The 21,510-nt window shown below is 38.5% G+C and overlaps 1 protein-coding gene across 1 annotated transcript; it reads right to left on the bottom strand.

Moving 5' to 3' along the window:
• Nucleotides 1-20,569: 20,569 nt before the first annotated feature.
• On the bottom strand, nt 20,570-21,202 carry LOC145011268 (lachrymatory-factor synthase-like; the record flags this gene model as incomplete). Its single annotated transcript, XM_078969954.1, has 1 exon — nt 20,570-21,202. A coding segment is annotated over one exon (519 nt), but the record flags the coding sequence as incomplete, so codon positions are not given.
• Nucleotides 21,203-21,510: the final 308 nt, after the last annotated feature.

Below are 21,510 nucleotides of genomic sequence, written 5' to 3'. Positions count from 1 at the left end.
AGATAGAACAGTAGGTTCTAAGAAGCTTCTATTCAAATTCAATATTGTTTGGGAAAGCGTATGGTATTGAAAGAAAGATGAATTTGATATAGAATTATGAATAAAATATAACAATAACATAATATATCGAGTTACAACATAATTGCCCTGACTAAGCATCAACCCTTAACAACTTCAATTTCTCCGTACCTTCCTCTGTCGTGTATCGAATTTTGTTCCCATTAAAATTTCCTTACCGAGGCGTTGGTGGGAACAAGATGTGGTAAAAAAATTGGAGAAGATTGAAACAACTCTTATTAGTTTAGAAATGCGGCAAGCCGACATCTATAAGGCGGTGTGAAGGAAGGGAATGTCGGTAAGAATGAAACCACATTAAACCCCTAAATGATTGAAATCCAGTCAAAAAAACATGTGCATATATCTAATTAATAAATAAATTATAAAAATGGACATACAAAATTTGTTTGTTCTATTTTGGATACTTTGTGTAGTTGATTATTAGCTTATCTTAAGAACCTCGAACTTAATTTTTATGGTTTGTGTTCTGATAAAAAAAAAAGGGACGATAAAGAAGGAAGCGCATCACTTAGGAGAAAGGATCACCTAATTAGATGAAAGAGGGAAAACGGGGAAATAGAATAATGAGATGAAATATATATATATATATATATATATATATATATATATATATATATATATATATATATATATATATATATATATATATATATATACTAGGTTGTAACCTGTGGAAACCACGATTAACAATCTAAAAGAATATTAATATTTTAAAAACATAATCATTAGATAATACTTTAAAAGAATATTGATATGTAATTTGTAATTTTATAATGATTGATTTAAATTAACATGTAATTGCTATATGATAACTTAAAAATTACAAATAAAATTAATTACAAATGCAAATATTTTAATACACAGCTTGCTATAAAAACACTAAATTCAAACTATTTCTGGTGCTTTTTCTAATAATAAATAAGTTGAAAGTATATTGTAATTAATGAGTAAAAGTAATAACAAATTGTCATGACATGAACTCCTTAATACTCATAATTTTTCCCAACTCAATCCAAAGATGTGATGCAATTGCAACAATAATAGCCATCATAATCAACCCATCATGTAGATCACTAGTCATAATTTTATTCCATATGGTATTGTTTGCGGCCGTAAAAAACATTAACTTATAAAATCTTTTAACAATTGCATCAAACTGATATTTTACTTTACTTGGAAAATGAAATTTTCTTTTAGGTGTACCGAAATGAAACTCATCAGCAGTGAAAAACATAAAAATGATTAAAGGACTTCAATTACTTTGGAAAAAATTAATGAGAGCATAGTACTTAATTTTGAAAGTTGCACATATTTAGAATTTAACTAAATACTTACTTTTGCAATATGCTACTATGGACATCAAGATGGGGATTAGAGATCTGATTAGATGTGAAAGCTCTCCAACTGCCTTACAACTTTCATTTAGGCAATGTAAATGCTAGACAGACTAGACACAAAGATTACAACTATAAGCAAATTACAAAAGAGAATTATTAGTTATGAAAATTGATTAATCTTTTAGAAACCATAAGGGGTATTATTTTATCATTCAAATACATGCGGAGTTATATAAAATGAATCAATCTACAAACTTGTTTAAATTACACTACTTTCATCATGATCACAAACCCATTAGATTCAAAAGTTAAATAAGATGAAATGACATTCTGCTTATACCAAAAATCCTTAAAGAGTAATTTAGAAATAAATTGACCAAATAATTTGAAATCCACTTACCAAATGAAGCGACAATAGGTGATTGTCTGCATTATTATTTTTACCTAGCTAGAATAGCGGAAAATTAGATGAAACAAAGTAATATGAATTTTAGAGATGTTTTACCTTTTTCTTCACATAATAGATCACGAATTCGTTGCATCAATTTTATACATTGGCACACTTGGATCGGATTTTAGTAATTTTACTTACATATGACCTACATCATACATTACACACACACAACAACTTGCAAAATCGATCATCGACAACAAAACATAACAAAAAAAAAATCAAGTGTTAAAGTGAAAAAGAAAGACCGACTTCTTGGAGGAGCGATATCTATCGACCTAGGGTTCATCTTCTATATTAAACAAAAATAATCAGTCTTGATGAGGTAGCACGTAAGAAATTGAAACATGAAAAAGAATAATTATAAAAACTAACCTAAAATTACTGGGTAGACCAGATAATTTTGAAGCGCCGATAGAGTGCAATGAAGTCAATGTGCAGAGAAAAAAGAATATGATGCAGGTCTGTATATATGAAGCGTAAGACTAATCATCACTTTGTAATTTTGAATGTAGCAGAATTCCTTATTTCTTGTTGTTAATTTTAATTCAAATTTGTTTCATGATTTTTTTTGACATAATCAAGCGGTTATTTCAGGGATTATGATTGCAATTTGTTAAATGATAAAATATATCCATAATTGAGAAACAACAATAATGTAAAATCTAAATTGCTTATAAATCCAGAACAGTGATATTGTTAACGGAAAAGATGATTTATAAGGGATGTTGCTGAATAGATGAATGATGTAAAGGGCGGGGAAAAAAATGAGTAAACGTTGGAGGAGTTACACGTGGTATCTTAGTAATTTATAAAGATGATACGTGGCTGAGTAAGGAGTGTCTTTTATTAAGATTAAGATATATATATATATATATATATATATATATATATATATATATATATATATATATATATATATATATATATATATATATATATATATATATATAGGTTCAGGTTCATTTGAAACCATTCTAATTTTGTGAGACCGTGAGACAAAATCTAAAAATAATTTTAAAATGCAAAATAAATGGAAAAATCCAAAAATTCTTTTTTTAAATATTATTTTCGGAACTTGAATTAACTAAAAAAAATAAAATAAAATCCCGTTTTTTTTTTTTTGAAAATACATGAAATATTCTAAATAACACTGACGTATTCTAAAAAATAATTTTAAAATGAAAAATAAATGGAAAATTCTAAAAATTCTTTTTTTAAATATTATTTTCGGAACTTGAATTAACTAAAAAAAATTAAAAAAAAATTCTATTTTTTTTTTAAAATACGTGAAGTATTCTAAATAGAATATTACACTGTACATATTCTGAAAATAGTTTTAAAATGCAAAATAAATGGAAAAATCAAAAAAATTCTTTTTTTAAATATTATTTTCGGAACTTGAATTAACTAAAAAAAAATAAAAAAATACGTCTCACGATCTCATAAAATTAGGCCGTCTCACGTAAAACTAATCATATATATATATATATATATATATATATATATATATATATATATATATATATATATATATATATATATATATATATATATATATATATATATATATATATATATATATATATATATATATATATATATATATATATATATATATATATATAAAGAGATAACCAGCAAAAGCGGAGAGACATGTTTCATCGAAGTTTCAAGCGAAGTAAGAGGTAGCAACCGGCTTTGGGGGAATTGCTGCCAAGGAAAACCCACTGGGAAGTCTCATGGATGTTAGGATGACCTAAAGCACACAACTCTATAAGTATGGTCGATAAGAAGGCAGGTCGTCAACGTAGACACCCTCGATATTCAGAAGAAGTTCTTGAAACCGTCTTCAATTTCTCTATATCTTTCTGTGTAGAAGTTTGAGTTTCACCCATGGCGTTGTGTGATTAAAGGCGAGGAGGTCGGGTTTACTTCTTAGAGAGAGAGAGAGAGAGAGAGAGAGAGAAGGGGAGGGACCGAAAGTAAAGACAAACCTCACAAATTAGAGAGGTCTTCCCACTCCCCTGTAAATATCGTTAACAGATTACCTTAAGTTGGCTTTGGTATAAAGATGGAGTAGGCATGGCGTAAAGACGAAGTCAAAGAGGGTGACTCGACCGCATTTAACCAGACGTGGCGGTAAAAGGAGAAGCAATATGTTGTAATAAGTTTTGACGTAAATGTGACCTCTAGTAAGGAAAACCAACAAGGAAGTCTCCAACCTCAACATGAGGTCAGGATAACTGGTAGGAACTAGCAAATATGAATGACTTAGCCACAATCAAGAGGTGGCAATTAGCTTTAGACAAAACAAGCCAAGAGATGGCAAGGAAACTAGCAAGGCTAGAAGCAGCTAGTGGAAAGCTAGGAGCAAACCACCATAAAGACTCTTATAGGCGGCGAGTAGGTTTTAAGGCTGGAGGGAATGGTGCCACCGAAACCGTACTCCATCCCCCACCACATAAGCACCACGTCACTTTTTACCATACAAGTATGGTTCCATGGGAGTGAGATTATGGTAAAGAGAGAGAAAAAGAAAAAAAAAAGAAAAAAAATGTGATTGGTTGAAAGAGAAGAGAAAGAATAAATAAAAGAGGAGAGAGAGTGTGTGAAAGTGCAGCAAGGGAGTACCGCACTGCGGTTTAAACCACACCAAACCGCAGTCAGGGACTAATTGGTTAATGGAAAGCTGATCAATGGAAGCTGCTAAATGACGTATATAGGCTTATCATTCTCGTTTCCAATTTCTCAACTTCTTATTCCACTACATAAAAACTACGTAAAGGGTGGCAGTAGGGTTGAACACACATACCTACATTCATATAGGTAGTAAGTACATGTTGTTTCATTTTGATTTAATCTAGAATAACTTAAATTCATATCTTTGCCTACAATTGAATTATTTACGTTTTTTGGTTACGTTTTCAGGATTGTGTTGCAACAAGATGGTATAGGGCTCCAAAATTGTGTGGATTATTTTTCTATAAGATATATGGTTTAATATATTTGGACTTAGGTAGTATTTGGGGATAAATGATAATATGTTGGTTGTTTTTAAGAAATTACTATAAAATTTTCAAGTACATAGTTATTTTTTGTTATATCATGAGGTTATATCTATATTTTTTTAAGAAATTACCATAAGTTTTTCAAATAAAAAATGATTTGATAAAAAAGTCTAAAAACTAATTTATTCTTTTGTTATATCTTTAAAACCAATAAATAAAATAAAATTTGCTTCTTGTTATTTATTCCTATAAGCGTAAAAAACATGTAATTTATGTTTTTGTTTTTATCTTTAATGACGATCGAACCCCAAATTACCTTCCATATTTATACAAGACAAAGGTAGCCATCCTTGAATGAGAATTGCACAACTTGAAAGTTGACGAATTCTCTAATTCTATTCTTTCCCCTCTTGAAACTAATTAATTAAATCCTAATTGATTTCAATTTTAAAAACATGGATTCGAATGGTCTAAATTAAATTCAAATATAATCCACTCTAACCAAATTAAAATTCAGATTGATTGTTTTTATAATTCGGTTTCAATAGACAAAATATTTTTAAAAATTATATACATTTGAAAATTACCGAACTTTTATAAATAAAAGTACATTGCTACTTAAAAAAACTGTCACACCCACATACATTCAGATATGTTTAAAAATATCACAATAACACAATAACATTTTATATGAATCTTATAAAGATATGTTTAACATACGTGGAAATTACTTCACAAAATATTTATTGTAATCTAACATTTCAACAACATAGATGACCTCCCTTATAAGAACTATTGACCATTTTGATCACTAATCACTTTTGTACCTACCTTTGTAAAAAAATTTAGATTAATAGAAAACAAAATATTATTATGATCCTTATTTTAATATTTAATGTTTTGATATCATGGTTTGAAGTCCATTAAATATTTCAAATCATCTTTCCTTAACCTCTAATATAGGAAAAGTAGTAGTATGGGTGAAATTGAAATTATGTGCTTGATTAATTATATGGTAAATTGAAAATCCATATAAGAAACATTGTATTGTTTTGGAAACGATATAAGATTAGCTGTGAATTTGAGGTTAATAGAATAAATTTTGTTGACATACTAGGAAAGTAAGGAATATATATATATATATATATATATAACGACCCAATTTTCACGTCCAAAAATTTCGTTTTTAAAACATTACTTTAGAAAACGTTAACAATTAAAAACATTGTTTGATCAAACTACATCACAACGTAAACCATGTCTAAAAGCCAAATCATAAAACCAATCGAAATATCAAAGTATAAATCCTAGGGAAATCTAATAGATGCGGAAACCAGTATGTGTGCATGATGTGCCGCTACCGTGCCAGCTCCTTCCCTTTTGATGAAGAGGTACCTGAAACCAAAACTATAAACTGTAAGCACAAAGCTTAGTGAGTTCCCCCATCGTACCACATAACATACAATACATAACATACATACTGTCAGGCTATTCTGGGCTGCCTGACTACCCGGTGCGGCCATTCTGGGGTGCCGATTACCCGTGCGGCCATTCTGGGGTGCCGTCCTACCCGTGGGGTGCTGACAACCGAACCACGGGGACTATTTCACCCCTACTACTACCATCACATATATCATAACACAAACATAATATCAGACATATCTGGGGTGTCTGACTACCCTTCGGTCCTAACAACCGAACTCTACTACTATCACATACAACATATCATGCTAGCATATAACATATCAAGTAGTAGCAAACCTAGATGATATCACAAAGACAATCATCTATCATAAATCTCCTACTGGTGGGCCGTCATTGTAGCCTTAGACCCACCGCTACTAGAAGGCAACTCAGCTCGGAGTAGCTGCTGATCTGATCGGGAACTGACTATCTATTGCTGCTGCTGCTGCTCCGGAAATCCTCCGGCTGTAATTCCCACAACTTACTCAATCAAATACGGCTAACTGTCCTTTGGGTAAAAGGACCATTTTACCCCTGATCATGCCCTAAGTCAAAGTCAGAGTCAACTTTCAGTTGACCCGACTCGCCGAGTTGGCTCGTATCACAACTAGAAATTTTGTGTCTTGTAATCACTATAATTAAGTAAAACATTGAACCAAAAACTTAAGATCATGTGTGATGCCTTCAAAAACTTCAATAAAATACATCATACCAGTACTCCAAATAGTCAACAAACAATTGGAAACCCTAGAAGTTCTTGTTTAGGTCCATTTTGGACTAGGACTTCCTTATTGGACTCAATGGTCCAATAAGCTTCCAATTTGACTATCATGGGCTCAGAACCCTTAAATGGGCTCTAATTGGACCCACATACATTTATTTTAACCTTTTGGGCCATATTGGGCCTAAAATGAAATAAATTAAAAAGTTTTGAACCATGATTAAACTAGCCCAACAAAGTATGAAGATCATATTATATTTCTTTTAGGTTAAAACTCATCCAACCTAACCTCTACATGGGCTTGAGGGCATTAAAGCCCAAATTTTCCTTTTCCTTCAAAATTCTCGGCCCAAGGCCCAAATCCAAGAAGATGAAGAAGGTTTGACTTTCATTGCCACCTCCTTATTCTCTCATGGATCTCCATGCACAAACACGTGTTTCGATGCACCTATCACTTCACTCCTTTCTCTTCCCCCTCTTTCTTTTCGCTTCAACCGAGAGTTTCCACACACACACACCCATCTCACAAAAATCTCTCTAAACCACTCAAGACTTCTCTCTTCCTCTCCATTCAAAATCTCGAAATTTTGCTTGTGTTTCAAGAGGATTTTACAAGATAATCATCATCCTTTGGTAAGTTTTTCCATGTCTAAGTTACAAAACTCCCCTCTCATATAAGATCACTTATTCTAAACAAGTTTTTTTTGGTGATCATACTCCTAGAAAACTCCATAAACTCGAGATCTTCATCAAGGGGTGCTAGGGCCAAAAATACCAAACTTTCTTCCATCTCTTCTTCAAAAACCGAAACCACACCCTAAGGTGAGCTTCATACTCCCTATCTTTCGGTTTTATAAGTTTTGTGGGGGGGGGGGGGGGGGGAATACAAGTGAAAGTGTAGATCTATATGTGTTTTGTATGCCTTGTATGATTTCTATGCTTATATGTGTGTTTTTTTTGTGTTTATGATGTTGGATCTAACCATAAGCCCCTAAAAATCGATACATACTTTATGATTAAATGATACTAGCATCAAATATATTTCTACATACAAATTATTCCAAGAAAAATGGCTAAGTGGCTTAATAACATCTTCTTTGGGCTAAAAACTCAATTTTTGGACATAAAATGTTAAAAATATAAAGTTAAAGGGCCCAAAATGACATATTACGAATTTTGATGGGTGAGATGAGTCAAAACAGTTTCAATATTGTATATTCTGGAAATATACTCTTTTGGAGGATTAAAAATATAAATTTCAAGTTTAATGGGCTAAAAATGACATTTTCAGCCCAATAGGGCCCAATATGCGAAATTTTCTGTTTTGAGGGGCTAAAACTGTGTTTTTCTGTAAAACAGTGGACTATTAGTGTTCTAAGTCCTTTTCAAGGGTTAAAAATGCTTTTCATAATTAAAGAGGACCAAAGTTGTAAAAAATTTCCAATTTGGGCCAAAAATGTAAAAATTGCGAAAAAGAGGGGCTACAACCGAGAAAACTGCATTTTCAGGGACTAAAGCTGTTTCAACTAAGAATATGCTAAACATGTCAATTGCAATAAGTTTTGGTGTTAAAATGACAAGAAAATGGTTTAAGGACTAAACCGGAAATTTATTTATTCCAAGGGTTGAAAAAGTAAATTTACCAAACAAAGAGGAGTTGTAAACAGAAAATTTTCAATGTTAATTCAATACATCCGTTGTGATCAAATAATGGCACTACGACTATCGACGAATTTCAATACACAACAACACCAAAAATCGTTATCAAACGAATTGATTCGGTCTCGAATCAATAACAAACCCGAAACTACTAACACGACGATCACTCGATTCATACAAGAAATATTCGGGAATTCAATACACACGTGAGAGTGCACAGACATCGACGCACCATCTTTGGGCCCCAAAGTGTAAAATCTTGTTTGTTGGGCCTAGCTAGCCCAATGACCTGATCTTTAGGCCCGAAGACTTCAACCTTACGAGTTGTTGGGTCTTACATGATCCAACACAGCGTAAAAGGACTTTCAATGGCTTTTATACTATTGGTCCCCAAGGGTCCTTTGGTAGTGCTATTAAAGTCGAGAGTTCACCAAATGCGAGTCGGGCCAAGGGTTCTTCGCATTCACTATAGCCTCGACCGACTAATGGGATTATTGAGATCCTCGTGCCCTCTCTTCTCCTCGGTCGTGGGGCTACACGAAGTCAGGGCAATTGGGTTACATGAATAGTACGAACGACGCCTATGGGATTGTTAGTATAATTGTAAACTGGTCGTTTGTGTAACGCGTGTTTATAATAATTCACCATGCGCAATAATCCGACGTCGCCGGGAATCAATGACTTCACATGCCGCGATGGTACAACAACTACATGGAATTCAAAGTGTTAGGAAAACATCGGGTTTTCCTAGGGTACTTTTTTTATACATACAGTTTCCAAATGTATACAAGTTTAATGAACACTTTTTACAACTATAGAAACAAACAAGCATACTTATGGATCTTCACAAACTTTTTCATAAACTCTTTTCAGAAAATATCGGATTTTCTGGTAGTTTTCAAAACAATACAAAACGTTTCTTTTTCAAATACCGCTTATGAACTCACCAACATTTCATATGTTGACGTTTTTCAAAATACTTGTATTCTCAGGTAACAAGTAAACCGAAGGAAATGTATTCAGTGATGGCTTGCAGTTTGTTTATCTATGATCGAACAATTTATTTTTGGGAATGTAATATTAAAACAATGTACTCAGTGTAAACTCTACCAGTTGTACTATATTAATGCATGGTGATGAACGATGTTATGTTTCATATATATTCAATGTTATGGTATTCAATTAAGTCACGACAGCCCTCGGACGTTTCCGCCATCTGGTTCGGGGGTGTGACAGCTCGCCAACTCACCGAGTCCCTGTCTAATCTACTGACCTGGATTCTGTTTCTACTCGTCGAGTTAGGCGTTGACTCGACGAGTTCTCCATCCAAACTGATGTTCAAGTCCTTCATCCTACTCGTCGAGTTGTATGAACAACTCGGCGAGTTCATCTTCATCCGATGAACACTTATGTTGCGACTCGCCGAGTTGTATGAACAACTCGCCGAGTCTGATCTTGATCTAAGGAGATTGCCTTGAACTCGCCGAGTCTGGGCATCGACTCGCTGAGTTCCATTATGGGTGAGTTTTATCTTCCAGCTCACCGAGTCCACCCTGGACTCACTATACAACTCGACACAGCTAAAAGGGGACAATCTCGGAGACTCGCGACTAGACTCGCCGAGTCAGATGAGCGACTCGCCGAGTCAAATGAGCGACTCGCCAAGTCTGCTTCATGCAAGAGCCATATACGCGATTTTGCTCAAATCTAGTCCATGTCATTCATAGATCTGGGTTCCTAGAGCATGAATAACACGTAAAGTTTCCAACTTTACGTGTAAATATTCATCCATGAGGGTTTTAGGGTTCAAAATGCACCAAAAGATTAGATCTAAGGTCTTCATGCAACATGGGTCCATAAGGTAGTAGATCTGAGCTCCTGGAGCTCAACCATGCCTAGATCTAGAGGCCAATCAACTTATTACGAAATATAATGCACATACAAGCTTGGGGAATGGCTCAAGGAAGACTTTAATGGAGTTATAAGCATAGAGACAGGGGGAAAACGAGTTTTACCTCAAAGAAATCACTGAGAGAACACTAAGATGCTTGGCTTCCTTCCCTTCCTCTTGATCTACTCCACTTCCTTCTCAAAATCTTCAAGAACACACACTAAAATGCCTCAAACTCACAAGAACAAGAGCTAGAACGTATGGAGAGCTTCTGGGGGTGAATGGGGTGGAGTTGGGGTGCAAATGGTTGTTTAAATAGGGTGTAAACCCTTGGAAATTAGGGTTTCATCAGACATCGCAAACTCGCCGAGTCCATAATATGGACTCGTCGAGTCGCCATCTTAACTGCGCCCCAAAGTCTCATCTCTACTCGGCGAGTCGGGCCTCCAACTCGCCGAGTCCACGGCCAAAAACACGAAGTACTTAGGCAAAACTCACGTACCAGGAACCAGGTGCTACAATATATATATATATATATATATATATATATATATATATATATATATTTATGGAAAAGTTCAATAGAGAACCATAATTATTGGTGCTGCCATTGCACCTTCACTATATATACCGGCTCCCAAGTCCACTCCGAACCCTTGCGGTGCGGCCATTGCACTTTCACTAGTTCCAGCCTCTTGTTCCTCAAATCCTTCGACTTCCTGTCGAGGATTGCGACTGGGCGCTCAATGTAATTCAGGCTGTCATCAACCTGAATATCCTCCAACGACACTACTGCTGAATCATCCACTAAGCACTTTCGCAGCTGAGAGACATGGAAAGTGTTGTGGATCTGGCTGAGCTCGACCGGCAGATCCAATCTATACGCCACCTTGCCCACCCGGGCTACAACCCTGAACGATCCGATAAATCTCGGGCCCAACTTGCCCCGCTTCCTGAATCGCATGACGCCTTTCCAAGGCGACACCTTCAGGAGAACCATATCCCCGACTTGGAACTCCAAGTCGGATCGACGCTTTCCAGCGTAACTTTTCTTCCGACTCTGAGCAGTCTGAAGCCTGCTCCGAACCTGCTAGATCCTCTCGGTCGTCTCGAGCACCACCTCGGTGCTCCCCATGACCCTCTGGCTAACTTCACCCCAGCATATCGGGGTCCTGCACCTCCGTCCGTACAACATCTCGAATGGGGGACGGTCAATACTCGCGTGGTAGCTGTTGTTGTATGAGAACTTAGCCAAGGGAAGATAGGTATCCCAGCTACCACCGAAATCTAACACACATGCCCGCAACATATCCTCCAAAGTGTGGATGGTCCGCTCGCTCTGACCATCCGTCTACGGGTGAAAGGCGGTGCTAAAATGCAAACGAGTGCCCAAATCGTCATGAAACTTCTTCCAAAATTTGGAAGTGAATCACACATCTCGATCTGATATCACTGACACTGGCACCCCGTGTCGCGCTATTATCTCCCTGATGTAGATATCGGCCAACTTTTCGGCCGAGATGCTCTCCTGGATCGGAATAAAATGGGCGCTCTTCGTCAATCGATCCACGATGACCCAAATCGAATCTACTCCACGCGCAGTCCTGGGAAGCTTTGTGATAAAATCCATCGTGATGTCTTCCCATTTCCACAACGGGATGTCCAACGGCTGCATCTTCCCGTGTGGTCTCTGATGTTTGGCCTTGACCTTCCTGCAGGTCAAGCACCGCTCGACGTACCTTGCCACATCCGGCTTCATGCAGGGCCACCAATAATCTAGACGAAGATCCGTATACATCTTCGTCGCCTCGAGATGAATAGAGAATCGGGACTTGTGCACCTCCTCCATCAAGATCCGGCGCATGCCTACGTGATACGACACCCACACCCTGCAGTGTAGTGTCAATAGTCCTCGGCTATCATAATCGAAGGAGGAAACCTGACCCACCACACGCTCGCTCTTCCAATGTTCCTCCTTGATAGTCTCCTGTTGAGCCTCACGAATCTGCTCCAACAGGGAAGTCACTACAGTCATCCTCATGCAAATATCCCTGATCGGCGCCACCTTACGGCTAAGTGCATCGACCACCACGTTGGCCTTTCCCAGGTGGTAAAGGATCTCACAATCATAATCCTTCACCAAGTCCAACGACCGACGCTGCCTCATGTTCAGATTCGGCTGATCCATGAGGTACCTCAAACTCTTGTGGTCCATGTAAATGGTACACCGAACCCCGTAGAGGTAATGCCACCAAATCCTTAGAGCGAAAACCACCGCCCCCAACTCCAAATCATGCGTCGGGTAGTTCGCCTTGTGAGGCTTGAGCTGCCTCGAAGCGTAGGCAATGACATGCCCCCTCTACATCAGTACCGTGCCCAATCCTGAAATAGACGCGTCACAATAAACCACAAAATCCTCTACGCCCTCTGGCAGGGCTAAGATCGGCGCCTCGCACAATCTCTGTCTCAGTGTCTCAAACGCTGCCTGCTGCTCGGGTCCCCACCGAAAGACTACGTCTTTCTTCGTCAGCTGTGTCAGGGGTACGACTATCTTGGAGAAATCCTGAATGAACCTCCGATAATAGCCTGTCAATCCTAGGAAACTCCGAATCTCAGATGGAGACTTCGCAACCTCCTATCTCATCACGGCCTTGACCTTGGCCGGATCGACCAGAATCCCGTTCTGGTTGACAAGGTGTCCGAGAAATTGCACCTCGCACAACCAAAACTCACACTTGGAGAACTTGGCATACAAGCTCTCCCTCCTCAGGGTCTCCAAAACCTCTCTCAGATGCTCCTCATGCTCCTCCTACGTCTTGGAATAAACCAATATGTCATCGATAAAGACTATCACAGACCGATCCAGCATCGGTCTATATACGCAGTTCAGGAGGTCCATGAACGTGGCAGGAGCATTCGTGAGCCCAAACGGCATCACCACGAACTCATAGTGGCCATAGCGCGTCCGAAACGCGGTCTTCTGCGTATCCTCCTCCCTGACCCTCATCTAATGGTAACCCGAATGCAAATCAATCTTGGAGAACCAAGATGCTCCCTGAAGCTGGTCAAAGAGATCATTAATCCTCGGGAGTGGGTAATGGTTCTTCACCGTTACCTTGTTCAATTCCCGATAATCTATACACATCCGGTGCGACCCGTCCTTCTTCTTCACAAACAGAATTGGGGCTCCCCAGGGTGAATTGCTCGGTCTAATGAATCCTTTGTCTAGCAGCTCCTGCAGCTGCGTAGACAACTCCTGCATCTCAGGAGGAGTCAGCCGATATGGTGCCTTGGCTATCGGAGCCGCACCAGGAACGAGGTCAATCCTGAACTCCACCTGTCGCTCCGGAGGTATCCCAGGAAGCTCCTATGGGAAGACATCTGTGAAATCTCGCACCACCGGAACCTCGATCACTGTCGCCTTACCCGCCTCCTGGGTATCCATCACGTACGCAACATAACCTGTGCATCCCTGCTGAAGGTATCGCCTAGCCCTCGCTGCTGAACAGACTGAGGGTCCACACTGTGGCCTCTCTCCATGAATCACTAACTCTCCCCCACCTGGGGTCCGGACTCACACTAGCTGCGGTGCGCAATCTATCACTGCCCCATTAGGGCTCAACCAATCCATGCCTATAATCACCTTGTTCCCACGCAACGGAATGGGAACCAAATCTACCAAGTAGCGCTCCACAAACAAACGGAAGACGCAATCCCGAAATACCATCGATGCTCGCACTGATCGATCATCAACAATTTCTACCTCTAAAGGGCAATCCAACATGCCCGAAGACTCAGGAAACTTCTTGCTAAGCACAAGGGACACAAACGATCGGGATGCACCCGAGTCGAACAACACCTGAACTGGGATACCGTTCACATGGAACGATCCTAACACATATACATATACCGAGCACATATCAATATCATAACATCATATAAATAAACGAGAGGGAAAGAATCATACCCGTCACCACATCGGGTGCTGCGCGTGCCTCCTCGGTGGTCAACTGAAATGCCCGGCTCCTCACCACTGGAGCCTCTGCCTTGCCCTGCCGGCCATCTGTGATCCGCAAGGTCGCTGGAGCTGGCGCCTTCACCGGCGCTGAAGCTGTCAACTGGGGACAATTGGCCTTCTTGTGGCCTCCCTGGTTGCAGTGGAAACACAGCAACTCCGATGTCTGAATAACTGCTGCCGGAGCAGTGCAATCCCTGCTATAGTGCCCAGTCTTGCCGCACTTGTAGCAGCCTGATGATCCCATCATGCACGCCCCCTCATGCAGCCTGCCACATATCCTACAGCGGCTCGGTCCCGACTGGCTTTTTGGCCTACCATCTGATCCCTTGGGCTTCTTCCCCGAAGCCACTCCTGTCTGTCCCTCCTCTGACTTCCGTTTCTGGATATGCTCCAAATCTGTCTCCCTCTCCCTCGCCCTGGCAATCATGGAGTCCAGGGTGGGGCAGGCTGAAAAACTAACGTGCTCCCGGATATCAGCCCGGAGCATGTCATGGTAGCAGGTCCTCCTCATGTCCTCATCGCCCGCATATTGGGGCACCAACATTCCCCTCTCCCGGAACTTTGCGGTGATCTCCGCCACGGTCTCCATCGTCTGTCTCATGTCCAAAAACTCCTTTGCCAGCTGCTGAAGCTCGACAGCCGGCCCAAACTCTGCCCTGAACCTGGTCACAAAGTCCGACCAGGTCATAGCCTCGATAGCTGAGGCTCCCAAAGAGTCACCCACTGACTCCCACCAATCTCGAGCTCGGTCTCGTAAACACCCTACGGCATACCTCACCTTCGACCCCTCCGGGCAGAAGCTAGTCAACTGTGCAGACTCGATGTCTGCAATCCATCGCTTGGAAACAATGGGGTCCTTCACCCCGTGGAAATCCGGCGCACCACTGCCCCTGAAGTCCTTAAAGGACAGTGTGAGAGATCCCGATTGGCCAGATGCCATGTCGCTCCTGAACGCCCTGAGGTGATCCTCCATCAACTCGATGATCCTTCCTTGATCGACCCGAAGATAATGGGGGTCGACTCAAGGATGCCTCTGGTAATCTCTGACGTGATGAACTCACATAGCCCCTCGTCTACCGGCTCGGAACCCGATCCCGAACCTGAACTGCCCACTGTTGGCCTCGATCGTAGTACCACCATTCTGCAATATAGAAAGAATAACTGTTAGTGATACTACTACTTCTTGAGGGATCACATCTACCACAAGTTCTCTGGTCTCATCTTGGCCTCCCTTGGTTCGGGTATGGATCCTCTGCTTCCAGTAGTACGGGCCCATACTACCTTCCACATCTATCCATACCTTCTTCAAGGACTGCCTCGACTCCACCAGATCCCTTTTACTATGGTTGAACACTGCTATACTCATCCTAGGCTTGCCCTAGGGAAATCTCTGACTCTACTCTATCCAGTCCTCAGCTGCTGCAGGCCTCTTGGTGATGCCAATTAACTATTACCTGAATACAATCACATGTGATGAGGCTCGGATAATCCTTCGAGTAAGGGACTCATCTCTACCACGGTTAGGAATCAAACAAGAGTTATGCAATAGAGTCAAATCCAACACTCTGAGATTATTCAACCCTGATCACATATGACTTTAACGTATTCACCTAACAATTCACTCCCATCACTTCAAAGCCCACATAGCACAAAGCAAACAACATTTGGACATAAGGAAAACAATCTCAAGCAACTCTATCCTCGTAGAGAGAACTGAACTAGCATACAATGCTAAACTCGTACTATCAGGAATAACCTAAACAGACTACCCTACTGTTGTCTACTCAATTCTAGCATGCAACTCTTTCATATACTGAAGCACATAAAGCAGACACATAAGGCATCACTCCTAGATCCTTAGTCCTATTCTAGCATGATGTACTACAGAAACTGATAAACATAAATAAACTTGTACGGGTACATTGGGGAATACTTACTTGAGCTCGGCCGGTCGCGCACATCACACACTTTGTTCTTTCTTTAAACCCCTTTACTTAGCCTTTTAGAAAACATTTTCTCTTTCCAAAATCTTTTAATCCCCTCGATTTGAGTTCAAACACCCCCCGAAGGTGTGTCCGAATCCCTCAAACCAGGGCTCTGATACCAACTTGTAACGACCCAATTTTCACGTCCAAAAATTTCGTTTTTAAAACATTACTTTAGAAAACGTTAATAATTAAAAACATTGTTTGATCAAACTACATCACAACGTAAACCATGTCTAAAAGCCAAATCATACAACCAATCGAAATATCAGAGTATAAATCCCAGGGAAATCTAATAGATGCGGAAACCAGTGTGTGTGCCTGATGTGCCGCTATCGTGCCAGCTCCTTCCCTTTTGATGAAGAGGTACCTGAAACCAAAACTGTAAAATGTAAGCACAAAGCTTAGTGAGTTCCCCCATCGTACCACATACCATACAATACATAACATACATACTGCCAGGCTATTCTAGGGTGCCTGACTACCCGTACCCGTGCGGCCATTCTGGGTTGCCGTTCTACCCGTGTCAAGCCATTCTGGGGCGCTGACCTACCCATGTCTAGCTATTCTGGGGTGCTAACTACCCTTCGGTCCTAAAAACCGAACCACAGGGACTATTTCACCCCTACTACTACCATCACATATATCATAACACAAACATAATATCAGACATATCTGGGGTGTCTGACTACCCTTCGGTCCTAACAACCGAACTCTACTACTATCACATACAAACATATCATGCTAGCATATAACATATCAAGTAGTAGCAAACCTAGATGATATCACAAAGACAATCATCTATCATACATCTCTTACTGGTGGGCCAGCATTGTGGCCTTAGACCCACCGCTACTTAAAGGCAACTCACCTCGGAGTAGCTGCTGATCTGATCGGGAACTGACTGTCTACTGTTGTTGCTGCTGCTCCGGAAATCCTCTGGTTGTAATTCCCACAACTTACTCAATCAAATACTGCTAACTGTCCTTTGGGTAAAAGGACCATTTTACCCCTGATCATGCCCTAAGTCAAAGTCGGAGTCAACTTTCAGTTGTCCCAACTCGCCGAGTTGGCTCGCCAACTCGCCGAGTCCCTGTCTAATCTACTGACCTAGATTCTGTTTCTACTGATCGAGTTAGGTGTGGACTCGACGAGTTCTCCATCCAAACTGATGTTCAAGTCCTTCATCCTACTCGCCGAGTTGTATGAACAACTCAGCGAGTTCATCTTCATCTGATGAACACTTATGCTGCGACTCGCCGAGTTGTATCAACAACTCGCCGAGTCTGATCTTGATCTAAGGAGATTGCCTTGAACTCGCCGAGTTCCATTATGGGTGAGTTTTGGCTTCCAGATCACCGAGTCCACCCTGGACTCACTACACAACTCGACACAGCTAAAAGGGGACAATCTCGGAGACTCGCGACTAGACTCGCCGAGTCAGATGAGCGACTCGCCGAGTCTGCTTCATGCAAGAGCCATATACGCGATTTTGCTCGAATCTAGTCCATGCCATTCATAGATCTGGGTTCCTAGAGCATGAATAACACGTAAAGTTTCCAACTTTACGTGTAAATATTCATCCATGAGGGTTTTAGGGTTCAAAATGCACCAAAAGAGTAGATCTAAGGTCTTCATGCAACATGGGTCCATAAAGGTAGTAGATCTAAGCTCCTGGAGCTCAACCATGCCTAGATCTAGAGGCCAATCAACTTATTACGAAATATAATGCACATACAAGCTTGGGGAATCACTCAAGGAAGACTTTAATGGAGTTATAAGCATAGAGACAGGGGGAAAACGAGTTTTACCTCAAAGAAATCACTGAGAGAACACTAAGATGCTTGGCTTCCTTCCCTTCCTCTTGATCTACTCCACTTCCTTCTCAAAATCTTCAAGAACACACACTAAAATGCCTCAAACTCACAAGAACAAGAGCTAGAACGTATGGAGAGCTTCTGGGGGTGAATGGGGTGGAGTTGGGGCGCAAATGGTTGTTTAAATAGGATGTAAACCCTTGGAAATTAGGGTTTCATCAGACAGCGCAAACTCGTCGAGTCCATAATATGGACTCGTCGAGTCGCCATCTTAACCACGCCCCAAAGTCTCGTCTCTACTCGGCGAGTCGGGCCTCCAACTCGCCGAGTCCACGGCCAAAAACACAAAGTACTTAGGCAAAACTCACGTACCAGGAACCAGGTGCTACAATATATATATATATATATATATATATATATATATATATATATATATATATATATATATATATATATATATATATATATATTTATTTATGGAAAAGTTCAATAGATAACCATAAATATTGGTTCTTCGAGGAACCAAATCTTTTTTTTTATCAATTTCTAGAACTTATTCTTTATTGAAAATAAATCTAAAAACATGTAAATTCATATATTAACATTGTGAATATGAAAAATATTTTTCGGATTCACCGAGTGAATCCGGATTCACGTTGTGAATTTTCAAAAATTCACATTGTGAATTTGACGTAAAATAAATCGTATTTGATATCATTGGAAAAAGGATAAAAAATTATGAATTTCTATATATATATATATATATATATATATATATATATATATATATATATATATATATATATATATATATATATATATATATATATATATATATATTCTTCATTTTCTCAAATTATTTTGTTATTAATAGAATAAATACATTAATTACATTAATTAATCATTTAATACAAAAACACCAAAAGTTGTCATGTGAAATTAATTTTATTAAAAAAAACCCACAAAATTCCATGTGGTAAAAATCATTCTCACTTATTATGTTAGATTATTATTATAACACTACTTTATAATCCGTGAAAACTGTGGTTATAAAATTAATTAAACTTTCATAGTAAAAACTCAAAATTACTAATAAATTATTTCAAATAAATTATTTTAAATAAATTATTAGTTAAGAGATATTTTTTTAGTTATATAAAATTATAATCGTCGATTTAAATAAATACATGAAATTATATCCCCTTATAATATATATTAATTTTATTTTATTTTTTATTCTAATGTTATTAATTTAATATAATTAGAATGTCAAAATTTAGAATTTTGAATTTTGAAATGAAAAAAACAATTATTAATTTAATGGAATTAGATTGAGAAATTTAAATTTTAAATTTTAAATAGATAATTAATATGTTGACATATGACATGATAGGTAACATAATATTAATGAAAATTTCTAATATTGTGACAATTATAAACAGGATAAAAAATTTATTCATATATTAGAATAGAGAGATTATACATCACCAATCTTATTACACTTCTCATGGAATACATTCTTGAATATAATCAATAGGCAAACCCAATCGTCGCTACACCAACCTCAAACTCTTGAATATAATTAATAGGCAAACCCAAACGTCGCTACACCGTCCTCAAACCCATGTCGTGCCAATGGTGTGTTGGGCCTTCTGTTAGTTCTTCATAAGGGAAAATGATTTATGAGCCCAACAAAGTTTCAAAACCGTTCAAAAAACCTTAATCATGTTTTGTCTGTTCAAAAAAACCCAATGAACTTAACTTTTTGTCTAAAAAGTCTAAATAAGTTACACTTTCCTGAAAGTCAAATAAGAGAAATAGATTATGTGGCTTATTACCGTATCGGGAAAATGACTTGTTAAACCAACAAAATTTTCAAAACGTTTAAAAAACTGCAATCATGTTTTGACTGTTCAAAAAAAAACTCCAATGAACTTAAACATAACCAAATTGAGATTTTTTGAACGGTTTGGAATTTTGTTGGACTTTTTTAGACAAAAAGTTAAGTTCGTTGAGTTTTTTGAATAGACAAAACATTATTGAGATTTTTTGAATGGTTTGGAAACTTTGTTGGGCTTTAAAATCATTTTCCTTCTTCATAATTTCACATATTGTTATATAGCATAATCGTGTTATTGGTATAGTTACATTAACGACCACGCATAATGAAAGTGAAACTTAAGTAAAAAACATTACACGTGTTTTATTTTATTGAATTCTATAGAGCTTTAAAGATCGTTCTTCTCGAGCTTTAAAGATCGTTCTTGTCGACAACAGCATCCTCCATTTTCTTGGTCATTCGATCGAGTATATGTTGATACTTCTCAACAACATATTCACATGTTATGCCCTCAATCGGATCAGTAGTAAAAGACCACTCGACCACACACCCCTCATCACCACTAGGAACGACTTTGTATGTGCCAAGATAATTAGATTTGTCAAAACCAAAATTGCATCCAATAATCTCATAGTTTAGGGACATCTCGTTTGCATCAACAGCTACCAACCGAACCTTTACCCAGTTAGCTTCACGAACGCCATCATCTTCTTCAAAAAAGAAACCATCACTGTAGCGTATGCAGCCAACCTCACCGTTGACGCCATGGATCCCATAACAAGTAGACATGTTGGGAAACCATTTGTGTAAATTGAAGAAGTCGATGAACAAAGGCCATATTTTATCAGCACATGCTTTTGTTATCGTGGACGATGCCTTACCTTCCCATTTCACCAGTGACGACTTTTCTATTTTTGTTTTTATATTTTTTCATGCGGGTGACTGGTGAAGCCAATCTACATTCTTTCCATATATATACAAAAGAATTGTAATGCGTGCATGTTAGGTTTTGTGCTAAAAGATAATAACGACATTAATTGTAGTAAATGAATGTTACGGGGTCCTGTTATACAACCCCCCCCCCCCCCCCCCCCCCCCCCCCCTAAACCTATATTTCACATAAGGTCCTATTAGATGGGCTTTTTTTTTTTCATTCCTCACTGGCCTCTTTTTTATTTTTTATTTTTTTATTACCTACAAACTCTCTATTTTATATTTATGGTCCCTTTATTTTTGGA

Source organism: Lactuca saligna, chromosome 1 (assembly GCF_052625555.1).
Source record: "Lactuca saligna cultivar CGN05327 chromosome 1, ASM5262555v1, whole genome shotgun sequence".
NCBI classification, from domain to species: domain Eukaryota; kingdom Viridiplantae; phylum Streptophyta; class Magnoliopsida; order Asterales; family Asteraceae; genus Lactuca; species Lactuca saligna.
The sequence above is the reverse complement of the archived record's forward strand: the minus strand, read 5'-3'. Positions and strand labels throughout refer to the sequence as shown.